The sequence below is a fragment of the Perissodus microlepis genome, chromosome 3, assembly GCF_051167445.1.
Source record: "Perissodus microlepis isolate ML-2025 ecotype Zambia chromosome 3, ASM5116744v1, whole genome shotgun sequence".
In the NCBI taxonomy this organism is placed as follows: Eukaryota; Metazoa; Chordata; class Actinopteri; order Cichliformes; family Cichlidae; genus Perissodus; species Perissodus microlepis.
This window is the reverse complement of record NC_140463.1, coordinates 40,710,693-40,733,948: the sequence shown is the minus strand read 5'-3', so window position 1 is coordinate 40,733,948 and position 23,256 is coordinate 40,710,693. Positions and strand designations below refer to the sequence as shown.

The 23,256-nt window shown below is 41.2% G+C and overlaps 1 protein-coding gene across 1 annotated transcript in view; it reads right to left on the bottom strand.

Moving 5' to 3' along the window:
* Window positions 1-23,256, bottom strand: part of sema4f (sema domain, immunoglobulin domain (Ig), transmembrane domain (TM) and short cytoplasmic domain, (semaphorin) 4F) — a 56,182-nt gene that overhangs the window by 5,301 nt on the left and 27,625 nt on the right. The window contains exons 2-5 of the mRNA XM_084924459.1: window positions 5,365-5,513; window positions 4,942-5,001; window positions 959-1,057; window positions 83-191 (exon numbers count right to left, since the gene is read on the bottom strand). Of these exons, the coding sequence (XP_084780585.1) occupies window positions 83-191; window positions 959-1,057; window positions 4,942-5,001; window positions 5,365-5,513 (417 nt within the window). The remainder of the gene's footprint in view (window positions 1-82; window positions 192-958; window positions 1,058-4,941; window positions 5,002-5,364; window positions 5,514-23,256) is intronic.

Below are 23,256 nucleotides of genomic sequence, written 5' to 3'. Positions count from 1 at the left end.
CAGGAGAGCTTAAAAACTCTTGTTTAAAAATTTCATTTTGACCAGGAAACTTAATCAGTCAATCACACACAGTGGTACTTACCTGCCATAATAGATGTGTAATGCTGACTAGGCTCAAAAGGACACTTTCCCTTCCCTGACTCCATCCTCACCACTCCATCAACTTCTTCCAGAGTAAAGGTAGTGGCATTCTGCAGAGAAGAGAAACAAAGGACTTATATTTCCTAATTAATTACAGGCTTTTCTGTCTGATCTCGTACAGATTGCTTTTTGGTAACTTACACTGCTTCATTCATAATTCATTCATTATGATCTCCTGTGCTTAAAAGGCTTAGTAATATGCAAAAGAAAATACAAATGCAATATCATGACATGTTCAGACACCCACAAAAAGAATCGAGTATCTCTTTAATCTTGCTTTTGCACTCCACAGTTGCTATTAAAATGTTGGTCTATTTCCAAGTCTGTGAATGAATGTGTTCCCCAATTTAGCCTCTTCTTTAAAGGTATAATACTGTCAACAGATATTCAAGGTGCAACTGCAGTATATTATGATGCATCACAATAATGAGGTTTATTTTTATTTCACAATTCAGTCATGATCAAATGATTATGTCATGTCCTCTCTCTCTCTTTTTTTTAGAATCATCTGTTTTCACATCAGTTAAATTTTAATTTGTGGATTTGGGGAACAGCTACACTCCTAAAAATAGTTACTGAGAGAAGGTGTTGCTGAAGCCTGGAAAAGTCTTTAGACCTCACTGCAGGTGGTGTATAAACGCATTATGGGTACAAGTGTGGGAGATCCATCTGCACTCATTAATGCTGCATGTGCAAACTCAAACCCATTATGTAACCATATTGTGGCTCGCCTGTCTGTATGTCTGTCTGTTTGAGCGGGGTCAGAGGTCATCATCATGCATCAGTCGCTAAACTACAAGCGCATGGACGCACTCACCAAGAAGGCACACTGAGGGTCGAAAGCATAGGTGCCGCACACATAGATGCGACCATCTCCCAGGAACTCCAACAGTCGGATGTAGTTCCTGCAGTCGCCCTGCAGGGGGGGACAAACAGTAAAAAATAAAGGCAACATAGAAGGCAAGATACCGTTTCCATTTTAAGCTCGGTTTAACAATCAGGACATACAGCAAATATGTTCATAATTACACATGTTTAATAAAAGTTAAATTCACATTGGATTAAGAATGATTTCACTCAGTGAAAAAGGGCAATAGGTATGTTATATGATAAAATAGTCTTTGTCTACACTGATATATGAATAAGTTTTGTTATAAATATACATTAACTTTCTGCCTTTTTTTGTTCTTCTTGTTGCTGAACACCAAATGATTAATGATTTTCAAAAATGTTTTGAATTTTGAGACAAAAAGGTGTTTTCTTCATGAGCAGTTTTAAAGAGTTTAAAGGGAAGAGTTCAGTTTTGAACAACAAAACGGGAAATTGGAGATGCCTCGCTGCTGGAGGTGACACCTGAGATTCCCACTGCTATCAGCCGAGGCCTCACACACACACACACACACAGGCATGAAACTTGAGATCATCCACTTTCATGCATGACACCAGATTACACATATATTTGAGCAAACTTTATTTTTCTTTCCTTATTGTCACACATCAAAAGCTGTTATGGAAAAACACCCTCACTGTCCCATGCCAGTTACCAAGAAACCATGACGTAAGCAATTTCTACTAAGCTCTGTGTGTGTGTGTGTGTGTGTGTGTGTGTGTGTGTGTGTGTGTGTGTGTGTGTGTGTGTGTGTGTGTGTGTGTGCCATCCTGGATGAGCTCCAGGCCTGATTCACCTCCCCAGAGACCTGATCCTCTCTGATGCACAGATCGTGTCACTCAAACCAGCCCTCCCCAGCCCTCCCCTTCCCTCCATGCTGGTACGGCTCCACGTGAGTTGGACAGAGAGCCAAAAAAGAGAGCGAGAGATAGAGAGAACGAGAGAAAGACAGAAGTGGAGCTCAGGCTGGTAACAAAGGGATCAGCCTGGGATTAGCTATTTCATTGGCCCCAAATTAACCCCATTCATACTAATAAGCTTCATTCACAATCTGGCATGGGGTGGCTCGAATGGCTCTATTCTATTCTGTTTGATTTTATTGAATTCTTTTGTACTCTTGATTAAAATGGCCTCCAATTATACATCTTTCATAGTAAAAACTTTAATGACTTCGGTGCGCATCGCAGAAATAAAAAGTCCTGCCACCTAAACATCTAAAAGCTTTTCATGCTTGCTGACATTTACCTGCTCAAAGCAATCTCCCGGTAATTACTGATGTATGTGTGTGAGTGGACATGGTCCAACTTTTTTCTCCTGACCTCATGCTCCGCGCTGACCCTCCATTATCTCTTTCTGTCCAGCACTTTTCTCACTGCTTCTCTTCTGCAGACTTTCTCCTTGCAAGCACTTCCACAACAGTTGTGACAGTGCAGCATATACAGTGATGCTACTGTAGTACCTGAAGTAAATTAAGTAAATATTGATTGACAGGGGTTGTTTTCGTCTTTCCCTCAAAGCCTCAGCTTAATTTGATTTAATTTGAATTATATAGCACCAGATTGAAACAATAGTCATCTCAAGCCACTCTATATTATAGGGTTATAAACAGTAACGGAATCTCCAACGATCCACTTTGAGCAAGAACTTGGTGACAGTGAGGAGAAAAAAACTCCCTCTGAACCTGAAGATGGCACATTAGTGCAGTTTTAGTGTCTTTCAGCTGAATGTTTTGGTTTTAAGCTCCATTCAGTTCATTTCCTTATTTGGCTCATAGCCAGTCTCATCAGCATCAGCTAGATGCCCGCTGCTTTTTTGGTCTTTCCAAGTATGTGTTACCCACCCAGCAATGAAGAGACGTTATTGCATTTCCCCCAATTTTCTTTATTAAGAGGGCATTTCTGTAAGGTTCTTACAATTTAACTCAATTGTAGTTCTTTAAGGTGCTTTATATTGTAAGGTAAAGACCCTACAATAACAGAGACAACCAGACAACTAATTATGAGTAAGGACTCGGCAAGAGCAGGAAGGAAAAACTTCCTTTTCACAGGAAAGAACTTCAGGAGAACTTGGCTCAGGAAGAGGAAGCCATGTGTTGTGACATGTTGGGGTGTTGGGGGTTACAAAGGAAAAGATTCAAACTTACAAACCAAAAAATCCCAAGAAGCATTTAAGATTTTAGTATCAGTGAAGCAATAACTAGTAAAGTATGATGACTGTATACATGCACACCCACTACTTGCTAAAGCTTTTTCTTACACCTTATGATGAATGTGATGACAGAATTAAACTCAAGTAAGATCTTTTATCATATATCAACGTCTTTTCCTGTAATCCTGTAGTTAGTAATGTCCTGCTGATAGGAGTAAACTATTACTAACGTGTCCTTATTTGTCTCTGAGTCTGCAGTTTTCACATGATTCACACACACACACACACACACACGGGCAGTTACTCTCTTGTTGAGTCTATTGTCTTGTCTCTGCAATCTTCATTTATTCTCCCCTGCACTTCCTCTCTCTCTATTGGTTCGACTTCCCTCCTGCGCCCCCTGCCCCACTTTTTTAAACCATCTGACTCACGTATATTCTTGTAATCAATGCCTTTGTAGAAAAAAACAACCCTTTCCTGGCTTTATCAGTCTATCACCTCCTTACAGTAGAAAACAGCAAACTGTGCTGATGATGATTACGAAAAAACAGGTCAAAACTAATTGCACTTCCTTCTCTTTTGAACCGCTGACCTTCCACTGGTTTTGTTTATTTTTGATTTGAGAGATTTTCTTCTGGTCTGATTCAATTTGGAGCATTATCCAGTCATTTAAGGAAATCTTTTGTGTTTTTCTCAGGCTGCACACTCCACTATGCCAGCAAAAGATCTGTTTCAGTCTGTTACTTTTTGTTTAAACCAATAAATCAGCCAGGTACAAGAAATGTAGATCAAGTGTGTGTTTCTGCGAGCAGTTTGGTCAGAGCAGAGTAACATGCTGACATGTACAGCTTGAGTGGATAGTGCGCTCTAGTTAATCAGTTTCCGTAGTCAATTACTGGACATCTGTGAGTCCACATCCACTTCTTTCTGGTTTTTCATCTCTATCTCTCTCTCTCTTTATATACGCACATGCACGCGAGCACACACAGACACACACACACACCCCTACTGGGGCATTGGCATAAGTCCCAGAACTTCCCATCCAATGCCCAACAGCACAGGTTTGTAAAGCACACACAAAGACACACAAATGTACAGCACAGCACAAAATAAAAGCAGAGACATGTGACATTTAAGTGTTTGGTGATTTTTAAATATATATATATATATAAGCAGTAACCTCCTCTTTGTCTATATTGGTTTCTCTTAATGAAGACCTAGGCTTTGTTGCATGCATCAAAATCTTTACAGCTTCAATCGAGGACCATGCGCTTAGTCATGTGCACCATTCATGTATATATGGGTGGAGTATAAATGGACTCCTATACATATTATTGGTATATCTGGTAAATGCATTGTCTCCTCAGTTGCAAAGGTTGGGATTCGTCATAGCTTATTATTAATACCTTCTAGTCCACTGTGTTTATGTTTATCCAGCAATCTTCGTAAAATAGTTAAGCCAGATATTCTCATTTACATAGCGACTCAATTAATTTTAGAAACAATCAGCGTAGTTCATGGACATTCAAATGGTTCATTAGATTTTATCTGGGTACGACTGAGCTGAGTTCCTGCAGGAAGTAGAAGTTTCAGTGCTGGCTGTGTTTTCCAGTCTGTTCTTGGGTTTCAAACAGCAATAATGGAAGTCAAAGCCACATTTCAGAATAGCAAGATTTAAGACAGTACTACAATTTTGCATTACCACCAGTTTGGCTGAAATAGACAAAAATAACACACAAGCAGCACACATGCACTGTTCTCACCTCTGTCTTTCCCTTTCCCTCACATGACTTCCTCTTGTCGTCTGAGACATCCCAAATAATCTGCAGGAAGAAAGAAGATACACAGACGTAGTAAGTCTGTCAGTTTTCTTATACACAAAGATAATACCATAATACATGCTTTGGCAGAGAGCACCAAAATACAACACAAAATACATTTAATGCTTTAAATCCACAGCTGTACACCGCTGTCGCACTGTTAGAAAGAGTTTCACTTGTTTGCTGGTAGGTAGCATAACAACAGTAACTGCAGTGACTCCAGACAAGCTAACACAAGTATGGGACAAGTTTGACTATTATATGGACGTATGCAACGGGTCACACATATAGATTCTTTTTCATACACCCTGTATTCAGTGGTTTAACGCTGCTGCCTGGTTACTCACACACTGGCACTACGCCTACCTTTAATGGGTTTTTTTCATTGAGCTTCTTGGTGTCTACAGCCAGTATGGCATCCCTGGCACCCAGGAACAGCATGCCCGACGAGCGGTCCAGCAAGAAGGTGCTGAAGTTTGCCACATCCCCGAAAGTCTCCGAACCCAGGATGGTGTCTGTCAGACAGAGGGGGTGAGAGAGGGCGATATATGTCAATAACAGGATCTAAATGAATTTGGAAAGACACACTCAGAAAACAGGGCTTGGAAAAAAAATACATCTGTTCGCTGCCTCCTTGACCCATGTAACTGTGGAAACAAATGGTTGACAGGATGAGATTAAGCAAACACCATATTCCCAGCAAGAAGTTCTAAAGAGATAAAGGTATGGAGGGATGAGAATAGGAGGGGAGAGATGAGCGCAACCCTTGTTTCACACTGTCCTCTTACACAATCAGAGCAGCAGATTAATTCCTAATCTCTCTGAGACTTTTTCACGTTCTTTTCACTCGATGTTTACCGCCATTTTTTTGCCCTTCTCTCTCTGCAGTGATATACTGTTTACAACAAAGGCATCTTCCAACTCTTCCGTCCTTCCTTGCAGCTCTCTGGAAACAACCTGCTGTTTGCCTCCTTTTTAAACGCCGTCCTCGTTCAAACGCAAATCCACTGCAGAGGAGGAAATACAACAAACTAAATTATGCATAATCATAATGTATAATACATAACTGAATCATCTTCTACATAATACATGGTGTGTAATATCAGCCATAATTCTCTCCTTAATCTAAAAACTATCAAATGAATCAAATCCCCGAAGCTTTTAAATTGTGTTCCAGCTCTTGTTTGCTCTCTCACTCAGTCACTCTCCCTCCCACTCTTTCAGCTCTAGGACAAAGCGTGTGTGTGTGTGTGTGTGTGTGTGTGTGTGTGTGTGTACTGATGTCCCAGCTGCTGAGAGGAAAGAGCACAGCTGTGTGCTGAACTTCTTTTGAGTACTGGTGAGAGATTGTGTGTGTTTGTGTGATTTAGCAAGTCCTCCAATGCCACCCTTTTTTAGCCTCACGAAGAAAGACACGGCTTCGCCTCCAAAGAAGGCGGGGCCGGCGATTGGTTTCGACGTCCCAATCAAAAACACAGGAACACAAAAGCACGCCTCAAATAAAGAAGCGCCATTGCACCACAGATGACAAATCAGATGACAGATAAATGCTAATGAGTGCAGCATGTGGTGTTAATTTAACCTCAAACAAACTAACAAGAGCAAAACAGATAATGTGCATTACTCACTGCACTTGCACAATTAAACAATTAATGAATCATGACTAATGACAACAACAGAGCCAACTCCCATGTTTGTTCATAGGGCAGACGTGGCTTTATAATATGAGAAACTGTATTTATCACCTATATACACACATTTACTGTCAAACTCGACACCTAGCACCTAAAATCTAAAGAAAAGGTGTCCAACATAAAGCCTGGGGGCCATAATCGGCCCAGCAAAGACTGCAATTCAGCCCGTTAGAATGCTTTGGAAAACATGAAGGAGTGCATGAGTTTTTGAACTGTTAACTGTATTTTCATAGTTGTTACAGCTTTTTCTATTGACAAAGACCTATCACATTGCCATTAATAGCACAACAAATAGCTAAGTAATAGATAAATGACAAAAATGTTCCTTTTTTTCCACAATTTACTTTAGAAATTTCTGTTTGGTAACAATGGGTATATGGGTGAAACAAAAAAGAGCATTATTATGAATACAGGATAGTCTGGGCAATGAGTTACCAGAACATCTTCTGTAATCTTACACATTTATCATGTAAAAAAATCAGATGTTTTGTTGAATTTGCACTTCTTTTTCTTATATTAAGAGTTAAACTTAAATGACCATCATTTATGTCTGGTTTAAATGAAAAGTTTGTTTTCAAATGTCGAATCTCCAGCTAAGCACACATCTATTTCTTTAAAAAAAATCATGTGAATCACTTGAATATTCAGTGGTCTTAGGCTCAGAAAAATGTTTGGAAAGCCTCTGGACTGCCCAGTCCACATCTTGAAGTTTCCTTGTGAACGGCACTGAACACAACACCTGTAGCCTTTCTGTAAATATGCTGAATCAGTGAGTTAAATGTGGTTGACAATACAATAATACAATACCTGATGTTTGAGCCCTGACTGCAAGATAAGATGGCACTAAAACATAGTGCAGCAGCAGCCCAAGCACAGAAAAGTCAGCTAACTGACGCAGTAAAGCCTGCTACAGTCTGTCTGAAATCCCTCACAGTTTACTATGTTTACATTGTTTGCCATTTATTTTTACGCTGCCTGTTCATTTCCTGCAATTTTATACAATTTATGCACTTCACAAACCCTCAAAAGCTCCCACAATGGAATTAAAGAAAGCAGCATTTAAGGAACGTATAGTATAGATAGTGAATATTACAACTGTATGACATTAAAGTTCCAGCGAATTACGATGGTTCACAGTAGCATCTGAATTCTAATTTAAAAGCTTTCTTCAGAACAACTTCTGTGGCTGCAATACAGGAAGTGATGTCAGATCACTTCCCGTGTATGTATGTCAATATCTAAAGTTAACTAACTTCACCTGGTCTATAAATAAATGTGTACACCGCAGAACAGATAAGACTGAAAGCAGCATCACTTCTGATAATGAAACCAAACAAGAGAGCCCGTGGCTGCGTCTGCACGCATGTTTCACAGAAATACTGCATTACTTCCCCTTCAGTGAAAAGCCATATCACCATGTCACGAACATGTTGTGCTTCAAATCTACGAACGCCGCCATAAGAGAACAAGTAGCATTCCTTTGTGCATTTCTTACTTAGAAATTAGAACGATAGAGAGGAGTGAATAATAGCACACACCCTCTATTATTATGCAGGGAGGGCAGGTGACACTGGCAGACGTTAGAAAAATACAGAACAGGCAATGCAAACAATCTAAAGTACAAAAAGATTTGTTTGTTTTCTATTTAGAGGTAATTTCAAATTGGTGATATACTCCACAAATTACGTAGAAGAAAGCATTCCTGGAGGAAAATCTTGCGAGGACCACAAATGGAGTTTGAAGGAACACGACGGCCAATTTGGCAGCTGTCGTCTAAATGATTAAAACAAGAACAATCATTTTCTTTCTTGTTATAGTGGGTGGGACTACGTCCAGTCACTTTTATAAATGGCGCTCGGCGTTGACATGGTTTTCCACTTAGAGCTCATCTGGGTGTCCGTCTGTGTGGCATGGGAAAAAAAAAGACCCCAACATGCTGACATCTGCTTGTAACTGAATCACAGACATTTTCACGTCCCCCCGCCTTGAATCCAGACTCCCTCATCCAGTCAGTCTGTGTCTGTTTCCTGTAACATTTCACATGAATGTCATTTCTCATTCACTAAGAAGCCATCTGTTCGGCTAAAAAAGCCTCCAGGCAGTCAACAAGCGAGAGCGGCACTGATTTGCTAGTGGAGGGTTAGCACTTCCTGAAAAGCAGCCAATATTAAGAAGGAGAGTGAGATCAATATAATAAAAGGAGACACACACACGCACAAGCACACATGTGTGTTTATGTGTGAAGTGTTGCCCTTGATTAAAAGTTTTTTCTTTTGGAGTGTGGCGTCCTTCTTTTTGCTTTTACACCCCGAGCTACTGAAATAAACAGCTCCCCTCCTCAATCTGTCAGTCAAAGCTGGCTTCAAATGAAAGACGAGACAGGAGGTAATAAAGCATTAGAGACCTCTCCCTTTCGTTCTCACTTTGTCTCCTTTTTTATATTTGTCACTTCTCTTTATCTGCTCTGTCATCATCCACGTTTTTGTCACCCTGCAGCTTCATAGCACCAAAAGACCCCAATTCTTTAAACTCCCTGCGCTGCCTACTTCCTCCTGCTCGACTGATACATACATACACACACACAGAGCGAAGCAGACATGAGTGTTTGTGACAGAGGCCGAAGGCAAAGTCTGGAGAAATGTCCTTGTGAACTGGGAGACTCATGCACGTGGGTCCACCACCTGCTGTGCACCCTAATGTAGGGAGATGATTCCTAGAGCTACACCATCTGCCCTTCTCACACACACACCTTCAAACCAATCCATCCAGAAACACACAGCAGAAGAGGCGCAACGAAATAATGTGCAGTTTCTTCTTTTTCATCCCATATTCGTCTTTTATCTTTACAATGACATCGCCATTTTTTTTCAAGGGTTTTATGAATACATTTGGTTTGACGTGTGTCACAGAGGGGAGAAGAGGATGCTGCGCAGGTTAGGGTAAATGCCTCCTCTTTGACGGCAGGAGACTGCAGCGCACAACCTATCGCATCCCACTTCCTGTGTGTCTTTGCAAAAGGACACATGTTGCAACAAACAACAGGAGGTCAGGATTTTGTGTGTGTAATCATCTTTCAAATCCATGTGTTGTGCTGTAGAATAAAGTAGATTAGCACACTAAAGGGTTATTAGAACGAGGCCTGTGTTTAACCACTGTACAGCTTCTTCATAGCGTGGGCACATTGCTAAATTAATGCATTTTCAAGCAATTTCTTTTTTTTTTTTTAGCTCTGTTTTGCCCGTCATGACCTCCTGAGGAACACATCTGGCACTTTAACTAGTGTCTGGTGCTGAGCAGATACTCTGTCAGAACTGCCTGGGCTTCAAATAGCATGAAACTTCTGTGAGACTGAAATAAATGGCAAAGTTACAGGTTGGTTGTAAAACACAAAAAGGACCAAAAGAGTGTAGAATAATCCTGTATTCTCAGTAATAGAGGTACAGTAAAAAATAAATTAATTTCTGCAAACTTAGATGAATTTGCCAGCAGCAGTAAAAGATTAACAGCTTCTGTCGAGCAAATTTGGTAAAATATAGATTTTACTGTTAGATTTTACGATTTTATTGTTTTCTTATAGTTAAGTGAAAAGCAGCTAAAGCGTTCTGACATTCTGTTTGATTTGTGTCCGCCCTGTACATCTGCAGCAGCACAGCGTTGCAGAGGTCAGCATCGTTGCCTCACAGCAAGACGGTTTCCGGTTCAAAGCTGTCCTTACTCTCCGTGTACCTGGTGGCCGCAGGTGGAGCTGTCAGACAGATAAAGCTTTGAGTCGTCTAAGTCTAGAAAAGAGCTACACAAAGGTGATTTGTTTTCCATGTGTGCGGGTGAATAATCACTTACTGGGTGTGTTGCAACTAATTTTCCACCTTTTTTTAAAAGAAAAAAAGATCCATGTCTGCACCGTTACATTAGGATACAAAACTGTTCAAGAATAGTTTAATTAAGGTTCCAAACCACAAAAGTGCAAATAAGTATCCTCTGTCAAGGGCACAAAGGCAGGACTGAGTGAGGCTCACTAAGGTAATTTATGTCTTAACTGTGCACAGGGACCTGCTGATTATATCGTGATAATCATTTTTCTTTCCCCGCCACAAGTGCAGTCACACACAGGGATCTGATTATTTCTTAGAATAAAGGCCTTTATTCTCCTGTGTGGATAAATACATGTATACAAATATAAAAGTCGTAACCACTAAGGCTCATTTTTAAATGCTGAGATAAGTCGAATGTTACTGAAACCACACAGAAGATGCAGGTTTCGTCGAGCAATCGTTAAAAAAAAAGATTCATATGATGCATCTAGAAAACCTGGTGACCTTAAACATGCTGGCAAAAAAATCACACCCTGACTTAAAAGCGACTGGTGTGAGTATAAATGAATAAGTAGTCCTAAAATACAAAATTCTCTCCCCTGCCATGAATCATTCATTCATTATACATTAAACATGACAGAGAGACAGCAAGGGAGGGAGGCCGACACAGAGTGTGTGTGTGTGTGTGTGTGTGTGTGATGGGGGTATCCATTAAGAGTTTAATAAACTGGCTTTTGCTCTGGGGGACCAACCTTGACTGCAGGGCATTGTGGGACTGGACCAACCAGGAAGTGATAAATTATACACCTCCCTTGTTCAACTGTCAATCAAAACTGACGGGATGGAGAGAAGAGATGCAGAGAGGCGCACAAACACAGGCTCCTGCCCCCACAGTCTCTCAACACACACACACACATGGAGTCAGCCCCTACGGTGAGACAGGACACAGCTGCACGAACAACACAATCCCACACTCTGCAGAAACACACATTTATAGCACTATCATCCACTCAATGCCATTTTCCAATTTTCCAGCTGCTGTTTCCTCTGAATTGTTCTGCAGCAGTTGGGGGCAGACGCACTTGAAAGGTTAAAAAGGACAGACCAGATTTTGGCAGATTGTCCCATTGGGCAGCGCGCGCATTAGCCGGCTCCCCTGCTCCATGCTAGCACTTCAGCGTGCATTATGTTGAATGATAGCAGGCAGCCAGTGTCATCCAAAAGCAGACAACCATCATGTCTGTTACACACAGCCATAAATCCTAACTGTTTGAGTGATAGAAATAATATGGTTAAGCTCAGTGTTGCCAGGTTTGATGCAGTACAAGCAGGTCAAGCAGGTCGAGCTGATGAGCTTTTCACCAGCGCACACCTGAACAACTGTCTTACAAATCGCTCTGCTTGCTTCTGTCAAAGAAATCACGAGAGAGGAATCCTGAATAGAAATCCATGGTGGGATTTTGTAACTCCGAAGACCCGACCCCCATACAAGGTCATCGTCTACGCTGTAAGAGCTAAATCCATAAACATCAACCCAGTCATGTTGTAGGACTAAAGCACTGTTTTGCATCTAACTGATGCAAACGTGCAGATTTTGTAAATACAATCTGGATAGTAGATGTTAGGATTGAGACAATAGACGATGATGTCGGGGATTAACCCCAGTCAAGGTGATAAGTGACAGTTCCCCAGTTGAGGCAATTTTAGCTCAGTTCTCCATTGATGCTTTTTATTAATAGAAATATTATTAAGCTTATATTATGAATCTGATGTCCATGTATAACCAACACTGCATTCATGGCCGGACTTCTCTGCACTTTAAATTAATGTGTGCGGGGAACTGGCATCATTGTTAGATGTAGAGAAAACAGGAATCTATTTCTGACTAGAGGTATAAGGTGAATCAGCGAAGAGTGCAAGTGTTATGAATTAACACAACTAATTAATCAACTGATTACCAAAGATCGAAGGCTTCACCATTGAATGCAAATGTTTTTTAATGCTGAAAATCAAAAATAAATTGCCTGTTGCTGTGTTTTACTGTCATCCATCAACTTTTTTCCTGTGTTTAGGCCACACGTTGTGCATTATAGAGGTTAGCGGGTAGCGCTCTCCACTAGCCTCCTCTGCTGACCCGCCTGCGCCAGGGGATCAGTGATGCCACAGCAGGGATGATGGAACAATTGGACTATGAAGCAAATCGCCCAATCCTAGCAGAACTAAAACCTGTGGGGCGAAAAGCTTTTAAAAGCTTCATTTGTGGCACAATGGGTTCTCAAGCAGCTTCTATCAGATTCGGCTGTTGAGCAGTTTCTGTTTTTGGGTAACCACTGAAAATGTAGTTATGAATCTGTTATTCTTCTAGATGTTTCTGTAGCATGAATTCACTTTGCTGATATAAAATAAAGGCTAAATAATTCCACTTTGATGTATTTCAAATATATTTCACAATAAGAAGCATCTACTTCGATTGTGCATGTGTGGTGATGATGTTTGGTTAACCCCTTGTTATTGTTCCTCAGCAGCTCATTGTCCTTGTTTTGACTGATGACAGCAGTCGGCTATTCAGCCATATCCTGTTTCAAAGAGCTGCGCGTTAAAGTGATGGAGAGGGAGGCGGACAGCTCAACACAAAGTGCTTCGGAATTTAAAATGAAAACGTAAACGTGTAAAGAGGAAAAGGCCGGCCCGCATCTTCGAGTCCCCACGTTCGTCTCTGATGATGAAACATCACAGTCGAATTTGTTGGAAATGTGTGACAGAGATCAAAAGGCTTCGAGTCAAAGGCAGACAGACAATCCTCCTCTTGTACTCCTCTGTATTCGCTGTGAATTTCTGCCTTGTTTCAGATGTTAAATGGTCGCACAAGGGCACGAAGTCAGCGTGCCCAAAATATCCAGAGAAAGAGCTCATCATTTAGCTCTTATAAATGGTAAATGGCCTGTATTTATATAGCGCTTTATTAGTCCCTAAGGACCCCAAAGCGCTTTACATATCCAGTCATCCACCCATTCGCACACACATTCACACACTGGTGATGGCAAGCTACATTGTAGCCACAGCCACCCTGGGGCGCACTGACAGAGGCGAGGCTGCCGGACACTGGCGCCACCATGCCCTCTGACCACCACCAGTAGGCAACGGGTGAAGTGTCTTGCCCAAGGACACAACGACCGAGGCTGTCCAAGCCGGGGCTCGAACCGGCAACCTTCCGATTACAAGGCGAACTCCCAACTTATAAGCAGCAGTCACTACCGATTCAGCCCAAAGCTAAAAAGGCTAAAACCTAACAAGTGTGCGACATGTTTTATGTATGGATGCAATTGTTAATTTCACTGAAAAGTTAATTTCACTGAAGTGCTTGCAGCTGCGGTTTGGTACTTTTACACGTGATCAGGCAAAATCCAAAGAGACACACTTACCACGCACATTAGATTAAGTCTTTACCACCTGTAAGAGTAACAATGAGAAATCTATTTCACACAGGTGGCTCGAAGTGACATACAATTTTGAGTCTATATAGTAAAATACACCGATTATTTAACAGATAAACTAATATAAAGAGTGACAATTGCTCAAACACGCTGCAGAGGTCTTTTTCTAGCCGCCTGTTTTCCTTTGAGTTAGACATGATAGAGACGTAGCAGTGGGCTGCCTGCGCGTCTGTGAATTTCATCAAGTCAAATGTAACAGCTCGTAAGACATTTAACAGCTGCTATATTAAAATAAAAAGACCAATTTTGCCCCCGAAATGAAACAACTAAATGAAAAACGCAGTTCCGATCAGAGCGAAGTGTCGGGGTTTGCGTGACTGAGCTGAATTAATAAAGCGCATACTGAAAAACCCACAAAATCTTGGGACTTTAACGGTGACACGGCGTGTGTAACCGTTTTAGGAGCGGCTGCAAACATTTTACTCCTACTTGAGGTCACGCTGATGTGTTCTTTTTTTAAATTGTGTGTGAGAGTTTATCGACCTGCGTGCTACAGAAAACGAGCCTGCACTCCCCTACCGCAACGATGTAGGTAACTCATTTTGGTGAATATCAACCGAAGCTGTTTAGGCTTATCCTCTTTAGTTACAAATGAGAAAATTAGAAATATAATTGTAATTAAACAGTTAAGGTTTATTGCAATAATCTAACCTGAAGCTATAAATGTTAATAAATAGCAGGGAGACTCACAGGATTCAAGCTCTTCCGTGTTATAGTGTCAGGACTTATCTACTAAGGATTAATAAACGATTCGCTAAAGATTCCTTCCAGACATGATTTAACAATCCAGTCAAAAAACTGAGCTTAGAAAAACAATTTCAGTTTGTTACAAACTTTTGACTTTCAAATAAATGAGTCTTTTATGGGATACAGACAAGAATTAAAAGCTTCTGATAAAACCACAGTGTTAGATCTTATATATTGCACCTTTAAACTCAGACTTGGGATAAACACAGGTAATATTTCCCTCTCCAATGTGAAAACTTTATTCTTTTATCAATGTGCCTACTTTTTAGTTCATGTAGTTCATGTAGTTCCATTATCTGGCCTAAGCTCATAAGTGAAGACATCAAAAAATGTGAAATGACCCTGACGCACAGCATCGGCCTCACCTTTCGGGTTCTCACTTAAACTCACTAAAACTCCCAAGGTCCATGACAAGCAAAGGTAGGAAAGGCTGGGAAACGAGAAATGAGAACATGCAGTATGAAGGAATGACAAGAGCAGAAAATTAGTGGCAGATGGAGGAGTACGGGTGAAGGTGAAGCAGAGGAGGTCCAAGGTGACAGTGACTGATCATCCACTTCATCACTTCATGCTCTGCTCCTCTTCTGCTTCTTTGGGGATTTTTTTTTATTGTTCCACTGTTTCTCTTGGGGTGGGATGCTGTGCGCATTTGTGTGTTTATACTTTGATGATTCTCTCCCCTCCTTCTCCCTGTTTCCAGCCTCCCACTACCTTTTCCCCAGTTTTCCCACTTTCTCTCCCACCCCCAGCCTCTCTCTCTCTCACTTCTCTCCCCCTGTCTCTCTCTCTCTGGCTCTGGGTGATAAGCAGTAGCACTACTAATCAGGCTTGCCCTAAATTCACCCATGCCCTGTAGGATTAGCATGTGTGTGTGTGTGTGTGTGCGTGTGTGTGTGTGTGTGTTGGTTTAGAAGTTGCATGCCGGCAGCATTCATCAGCTCTCACACGAGATGTGTGTACATAAAGCCCAGTGTATATGTGTATATATATGTGTATGTGCAAGAAAGAGTGAGAGCCTGTATGAATGAGTCACTGAGTCAACACAACCCTGCTATTTTTATCTTACAGTAAGACTGTACTGCCTTATTACATAACTTAATAATCTCTTAATATCACTGATCATTTATTACATAAAAATAAAAGGCCTAAAATAAAACGCCTGCCTATGGAAAGGTGAAAGAATGACCCTGATAGGGCTCGTGAAAATAAAAGAAATCCACGACCTCTCAGCCTCATGACACACCTATGGTATCAGTTTGAAAATCCTTATTCTTCTTCCTACTCTTCTCGCATTCACAAGATTTTTCAAAAACTTGACCTCTGACCTTGACTTTGAGGTCAACATAACTAAGATTCAAACTCATCCGAGACTTTTTAATAGATAGACCTGTTTGTATGAATTAGTATGAATTTCAAAATCCTTTCTCGGCTGGTTTTCGAGTTATCGCATTTGCAAACTTAAGCATCTATGCCGCCCATCCAGGGGGGTGACACTAATACCCCGTCAGCCTTTTACAGCTGAGGGGTAACAAAAAAGTCTGGTCTTGTATTTAATATCAACCCCCACAATCATTAAATTCGGTGTCTGGAAACTTGCGTTACCGCATGACGCAGTAACATCATTCACACAAAGACAAGCTCACCTGCCTCACTGTGTTTATCTCTGGCCGGCAAACTCAGACTAAACAGTTAGAGACTCTCCAAAGCCAAAACAGAGCAGGAGCAGCCATAATATCTGTCACACTAGAACAGTTGCTCTGGATCCTTTTTTGGCTCGTCAACCCCTTAAACTGAGACAACATGTACTTGTGAAGTCACATAATTACATGCAAATCAGGAGCAGTTCAGAGTTTCCTTCACAAACTGCTTCATCTAAAGGATTTGTAAAGGTCTGCGCGACAGTGCTCGTGTCATGCTGTTTTTCCTCCTTCTGACTTCGAATGCGTTGCTTGCTGCGCTGAAATGCAAGACGCTGTATCGCTATCAGCTTAACCTCTTGTGTAAGGACTTAGAACAAAAGCAACATTTATATACAGACATCAATTATGTATTTAGTGTCTCATTTGCTCAAACCTTCAAAGATGCGTTAAACGGTAAATGCCGCTGCTGCATCAAACTCCTCTTCTACTGAGAATTTACAGATGGCGGAAAGCGTTTTTTTGTTTCTGATTGAATGAGCACACGGCTTATGTTATTTGTTCAGTTGAGTAATATTGCTGCTACAGATGATTTCCCATGAGTACAGAGAAAAAAATAACAGTGCTCTGAGAGAAAAGGCAAGAAATCAGTGTTAAAGAGACAGAGAGTGAGAAAGTGAGAGGGTCACGTGGACACAAGCCAAACAATGTGAGATTAAACAATCTGATCTTTACGTGTCCATGCACACAAACAGAAACCACCTGATGCATTTTGCTGGATTCTAGTATATATTGTGGCACACAAAGATATACACACATTTATGCACACACACACACAGACACCAGTTGATACAGGCTGATTTGTACGCTTCATCGTGCAAGGTTTCTGTGCATGTGTGTGTCTGTGCTACTGGAAAATCTGTGACCTGCTTGCATTTCTCCTGTAGTTCTTTCTGCTTTAATTCTTAGCTAGCTTTACCCGCCCTGCACACCACCACAACCCCACAGAGACCCCACACATTTCTCATTAGAGCTGCACAAACCACACAGCTGCAGCGAACATCAGCATACGATGGCACACTCACATACACACTCCCAAGTTACTGAGGCAGCAGCTGGTCAGTGTCACACGCGGATCACCTTTGCAGCCTCAAGCCACATGTCACACTTTGAGTGAGGCTCCAACTGGCAGGCCTATAGAAAGTAAAACCACAAGCCCACACATGCACACACTGACCGTATCTACTGAAATGCTTCTAATCTGCTGCTTGCCGCTGGCTGACATGTTTAAAGATGACCCATTTAATGATGAAAGCAACTGCTTTCCACGTGGTGATCTGACGTCTGGAAACTGATACTAATACTCTGAAAAACCCCAGTCCACTAAAAAACACCTTGTTTAAAATGGAAAAACCAAGGCTTATGGGTAAATGTGAACCTCACCACAAAGAGTAGGTGAAAATGACTGCTTATTGTAAAATATAGGACAAGGGTTTTTTCAAAGACTGCTGAACAATAATGAGCAGTGAGTAAGAGTATGAGTGCTAACTGTGGAGACTCTAGTAAATAATTAACAGGCAGTTTCCTGTCCACTGCTTATAATGGCAATGTTAACATCAGCTACATACACTCTCTGTGTGTTTTATAGCAAATTTCTTCTCCCATATGCTTGGGTGACAGGTGATTCTCCCATTTTCACTTCCTGGTTTGTAAAAAGATGACAAATTGATCAAAAATGGACAATAGCATGAAAAAAGAGGGGAAAGGGCGGTATGGCCTTTCATTTTTATGGTCTGAAAACAGCTTTTAGCAGCAAGCCAGCAGCATGTCCATTAGTGGACCAGATAGTAATAGAGGCTAATAGGGAAGGGAGACAGAGGTAATCAATAATACATAGATCAGTTAGTTGCTTGTTGGCCTGGTTGGCTGATAGGAGAGAAGTTTAGGACTCAGCTTTTCAGTCTCTCATCACAACTAGTATCCATCATTATTCGCACTGCAGCCACTCTCCCAGCTTCTTTTTCTTCCATATCTTCAATAATGACGTCATCATTGTTCAAGGACAGTCCAGTGATCAAATTTAGGAAGATCTAGTGTCAAACATTCATATGTACAGAGGCAGCAGGCACTCATCCACTATGTTAACTATGTTGCATTGTCATATTTCAACAGTAATCCACAACGGACGAATCAAACACTGGTTCTAGGAAGGGGATTTTGTGTTTTTCGCCGCTAGCTTAGGTTCTCATTGAGGAAAGAGAAAGGTCTGATTGCATCAAACTGATTGCAGTCTGCAACATATCTGGTAGGAGTCACAAAATCCTACATGCTGCTCCTCTATCACATTTTGTCTCAGAAAGAGTTAAAAAAAATTAAAGTCAGGCAAAACGCTGGGGGTTAGGAGTTATCAGGAGCGACCGGGAAGAGCGGTTTCTACCGTAACAGCAATGATAATGACAAAGGCTAATTATAAAGAGACTTGTGACTGCTGAGCCTAGCAGTTTAACACACAGGGAGAGCCATGAAAAGCAGGCATGGAGTGATTAAATGGCAGTAAAAACACAGACAAACACACCAGTCCTCCTCATTAACATTAGTGGAAACCAGAAAAGGTTAAAAAAAAAAAAAAAAAACTTCCACTGAGCCATTTGCGAAAGCCACTGCAACACATACACACCCACAGGTGACCCCACATCCTAGGTACCACAGCCTAACCCTTTAATCACACCAACATCTGTTTCCATGAACATTTGCATCACATGAAACCAACTTTATAAACCCAACATGAACCATCTTTTCCAGACAAATATTTTTTTAGGTGGTAGCTTTGCGGTTATGAGAAATATGAAAAGGTTAGAGTGCTGATACTTCTTCTTCTCTCTAATGTGAGAAGCCAAATAAAATGAAGCAAAGTCCAATTTTCTTTTAATGTAAACTAAATGTTTTTTTAAATGTTTCAGTTTTTTTGTTTGTTTTATTCTTTTAAGTCAAATCCATATATTATATGCACCAGCAAGGAGCCTGCACCCTCTAGTTTGAGGATCAGTTTGAGGGTTGAATGAAGTGGATTATTACGGTGGCCCTGAGAGGTCAATTTAAGAAAACACCAAATGTTGCAAAAGCACACAAAACACACCAGAAGTTGAGTAAAACACAATGAAAACTAAAAATATAGCAAATGTTCACAAAAAACGACCTTGCAAAACACAACGGAAGTGTTTTTGGGGAGACAATAACGTGACGGGCCATTGCAAAAGCAGCAGCAAACGTGCATCTACAGTATTATAGGAATCATGTGACTGAAAGACACATCACCTGCATCTGTTTCTCCCTCACAAAGATGAACCACGTGTCACTTCTGCAGCTGTTCCTTCACTGTCTGCCCAAAAACCTACTTTGTTAAGCTACTGCGATATATAATTAAAGTAACCCTTTCTTTAAAACCTAAAAGATTGAAAATGACATACATTGACCCGACGTTGCCTCCAAAGCATCTATTTTGTTCATGATGTCTGGGTTCGGTCTATTCTTGGCACAGAACAAAGTGGACAGTGTGTCGAACTGAGTTTGGCCCCTGATACAGACCACGGATCAAAGCGACCAACATTTAACCACTAAGAAGTGACTAACCCTGAGGCTACGAGAGTGTTTGTTAGGGACATTGTGTCAATGCCAAAATGCATAAAGCACTCAGTGCATTAAAGGTTCATGATCTGTGTTTTAGCTTGAATAAAATGCAAACTCAATAACCCTCAAAGGTCTATCGTGAAATATTTTCTAACCGCCGCCATCAATCTTTCTCTCATTTCCTCTCTTTGTCCGACCTTGGCCTTTCTCCAGGTACAGTAGTTAGTGCTCTTCATAGATCTGAGACTTTGCTGGCGCTCCCAGAGCAGCTCATCCTGAGGAGGATGCTCTCGGCAGCTCCCTCACCTCGCTTCTCCACTCCTCTCCTTTTCAGTTTAAAGAACAATGGACACATTGTTGCCAATACACAAGTGACTCTCTATGCCTCTCTGTCTCTCATTACCCAAATTGTCTCTTTCTCAACTATAAAGCCCGAGCTTTAACTTCACTCACTGAATAAACCACACGCGTTAAAACATACAAGCACACACACCTCACCATGTGGCTGTCAGTGTATTTATATTCAAGGTTCCACTCTGGCAGTTCTCACCAGACAGTGACATAAACATGACACCCTTTGTGACCTATGACCCCTCGCTCTTTACAGTCTGATTCCCTCACATACTTTTAGCAGCACAACTGATAACACTTGAGATTCAGTATCGGTAGTATGTGAGTGCGTGTGCAGTGATGGGGGGGTTAACGGCCTTGGAACTGCACAGAAACCAGTCTCACACAATGAAAACATACAGAGATTCCCAAAACAGAGAGGGAGAATTAAATGTTTCCTGCTGGAAATACAGATTCCTGCTTCCCTGCCTCCTTCTTTCGCTCCCTTTTTCCCTTCAACTCATCCTTCCCTCCGTACTTGGCTGCATTATCAAGGTCAGCTGGATCCCAGTTTGTTTTGATGCTCCTTCAAAATTGCATTTGCTAGCAGTTCACTGCCTCGCTCCATCGCAGCTTGTGTGTGAGCAGTTTTAGAAGCTATTTAGCATACCACCAAATCACAGCAGGTACTCCACAAGGGGGAGAAAGACAGAAAGCGACAGGGAAACGAGGGGAAGAGACACAGGGGAATGTGAATAAATAAAGGTACTAAGTAGAGGGAACTAGAAAGGGGGCAGCGAGAGAAGAGAGTGAAAGAGAGGGAGAAAATGCAAGAAATTGGGAGATAAAGTGAGTATGATGAGCAAATACAAACAAGCCACATGTAAATACCTTTGATTGCACCTATATAAATTTTGGTAGCAACCCAATAAAAGTCATACAATAAACAGGCAGTCAATCACAAAAGTGGTTCTGACGCATCAGAGTATGGTTGTGGGGCGGAGCTTCACCCCACAGGCCCATGACTCTCTGAAAAGTATTCCTGAAAAAGTTTCTGGGGTGCAGATTACCGTGCCGAGGCCACTGCTCGACCCCACGGGTCATGTGCCTATTCAGCAACAATGTTTAGGTATATAGCACATTGCACTTTAAGAAGACAATAAGTGAGACACGGAGGAAAAACACCAAAATCCTTCCATTTGTGATACTCACCTTGTTACTTTGTACTAAAACAGAGAACGTCACGAGTTTCCTGCCATCTCCACTGGTTTCTTGGCAAGTTCCCAATGATGGATAGTCTCAACAATCCCACTGCATCAAGATATAGCCCCAGTAGTTTGGCACATAACCCACCACAAACAGCAAATTGCTGTTTTTACATTTCAGTTTTTGATCAAACCGCCTACACATGACGTGACATTATTTACAGTACACAAAGCTACTGGCTGGCTTCAGCTACGCGTTTACCCTCACGGAGATTAGAATAGTCCACCTTCTCATCACCAACTCCAGGCAGGAGAACGACCCCGAACGTAAACGACTCCTTAAGTGTTTCTTTCCCGTGTGTGCTCCCGTTACATGTGGGAAATTGAAAATAATCAATGTTCATTTAAAAGGCTTTGCGGTAATGCTGCATGTAATGTCTGTAAAGCTTTGAGTGCCACAACTGTCGCTGATCACAGTTATCCAGGAAAAGTCACTATTCAGTGAAGTTCAGCATGTTTCCGTCCTAATTAATGCGATCCACAGAAACCATCACTTAAACTGACAAAGAAAACGTTTACATTTAAAGTTGAATATCATACTTCCTCAAACAGTGATCAAAGACCTGAAATGAAGGCATGATTTTGTTTTTAATTTCCACTGCTTGATGAGTATAGCTGATCGCATTTTGATCACTGCGTTTTCTGCTGATGTTACTGTGCACCCACTAAACACTTTACTCTTTCCCACTTAGTTCTGGATGATAACATAAACTGATTTGAATATCAATAAAAACTTGGATTTTGTGTATTTGTGTTGTGTTGCTTTGTAGACACATCTTTTTTTTTCTTTCTTTGTTTGTCATATTATCTTGTGAAGTTGAGAGAAATAAGAAAGTGCATATAGAGAGAGATGGAAACTGCAGGAGGAAAGACACAACACATGGTGTGAGGAAACTAAAGCAGATGTATTTCCTGAGTACTACTTGTACCGCCAGTGCTGCTGAGGTTTGTGTCTAAGGTAATATATAGCAGTAAAGGTCACTGGGTTAAGTGTTCTTGTGAAATGGATGTTGAGGTCCTCTGCGTGTCTGCAGAGCAGATATCGCTCGCTCTGCTGTAGGAAACTCTCTGAAAGAGCAGATGATGCGGCAAACATTGTGCATCTCTGCTGCTGCTATCGGGATTTTCTGGAAGATTTATCTATCTGGGAAAGACAAAAACGACACCAACAACAAACAATCTAAACTGCCTTTAGTTATCTGGGGAAATAATTACCACAGCTACCACCCAGATGATGGATGGCACAGGTGACAGCTATAATATGCCTGGTGACGAACTGTAAACGAACCACTGTAAGCTGTGTCGTGTAGCTCGGATGAAAAATGTGGTGCTAGACAAAATTGTCATCGTTTCCAGGAATTTAATCAGCGTGTTTAATTTTCAATGTAGTTTTATGATCCCCGAGGTTATTAAAACTTAGATGCCTGTGATATAATCCCTCGGCTAAAGTACAAACATAAATTAAAAACTCATCCCGCATGGGTCAGAGACAAAAGCAAGACAAACACTGTTTTAAGTCTGTGAGGGAATCAAATATTGCATGGGAATGAAGGCTGCACTGTGAATTCCCTGCCCCCAAATCATTGTCTATCCCAGATCTGTTATTGACTTGAATAACTTAAGAGCCACTCCTCATAGACACACAGTCATGC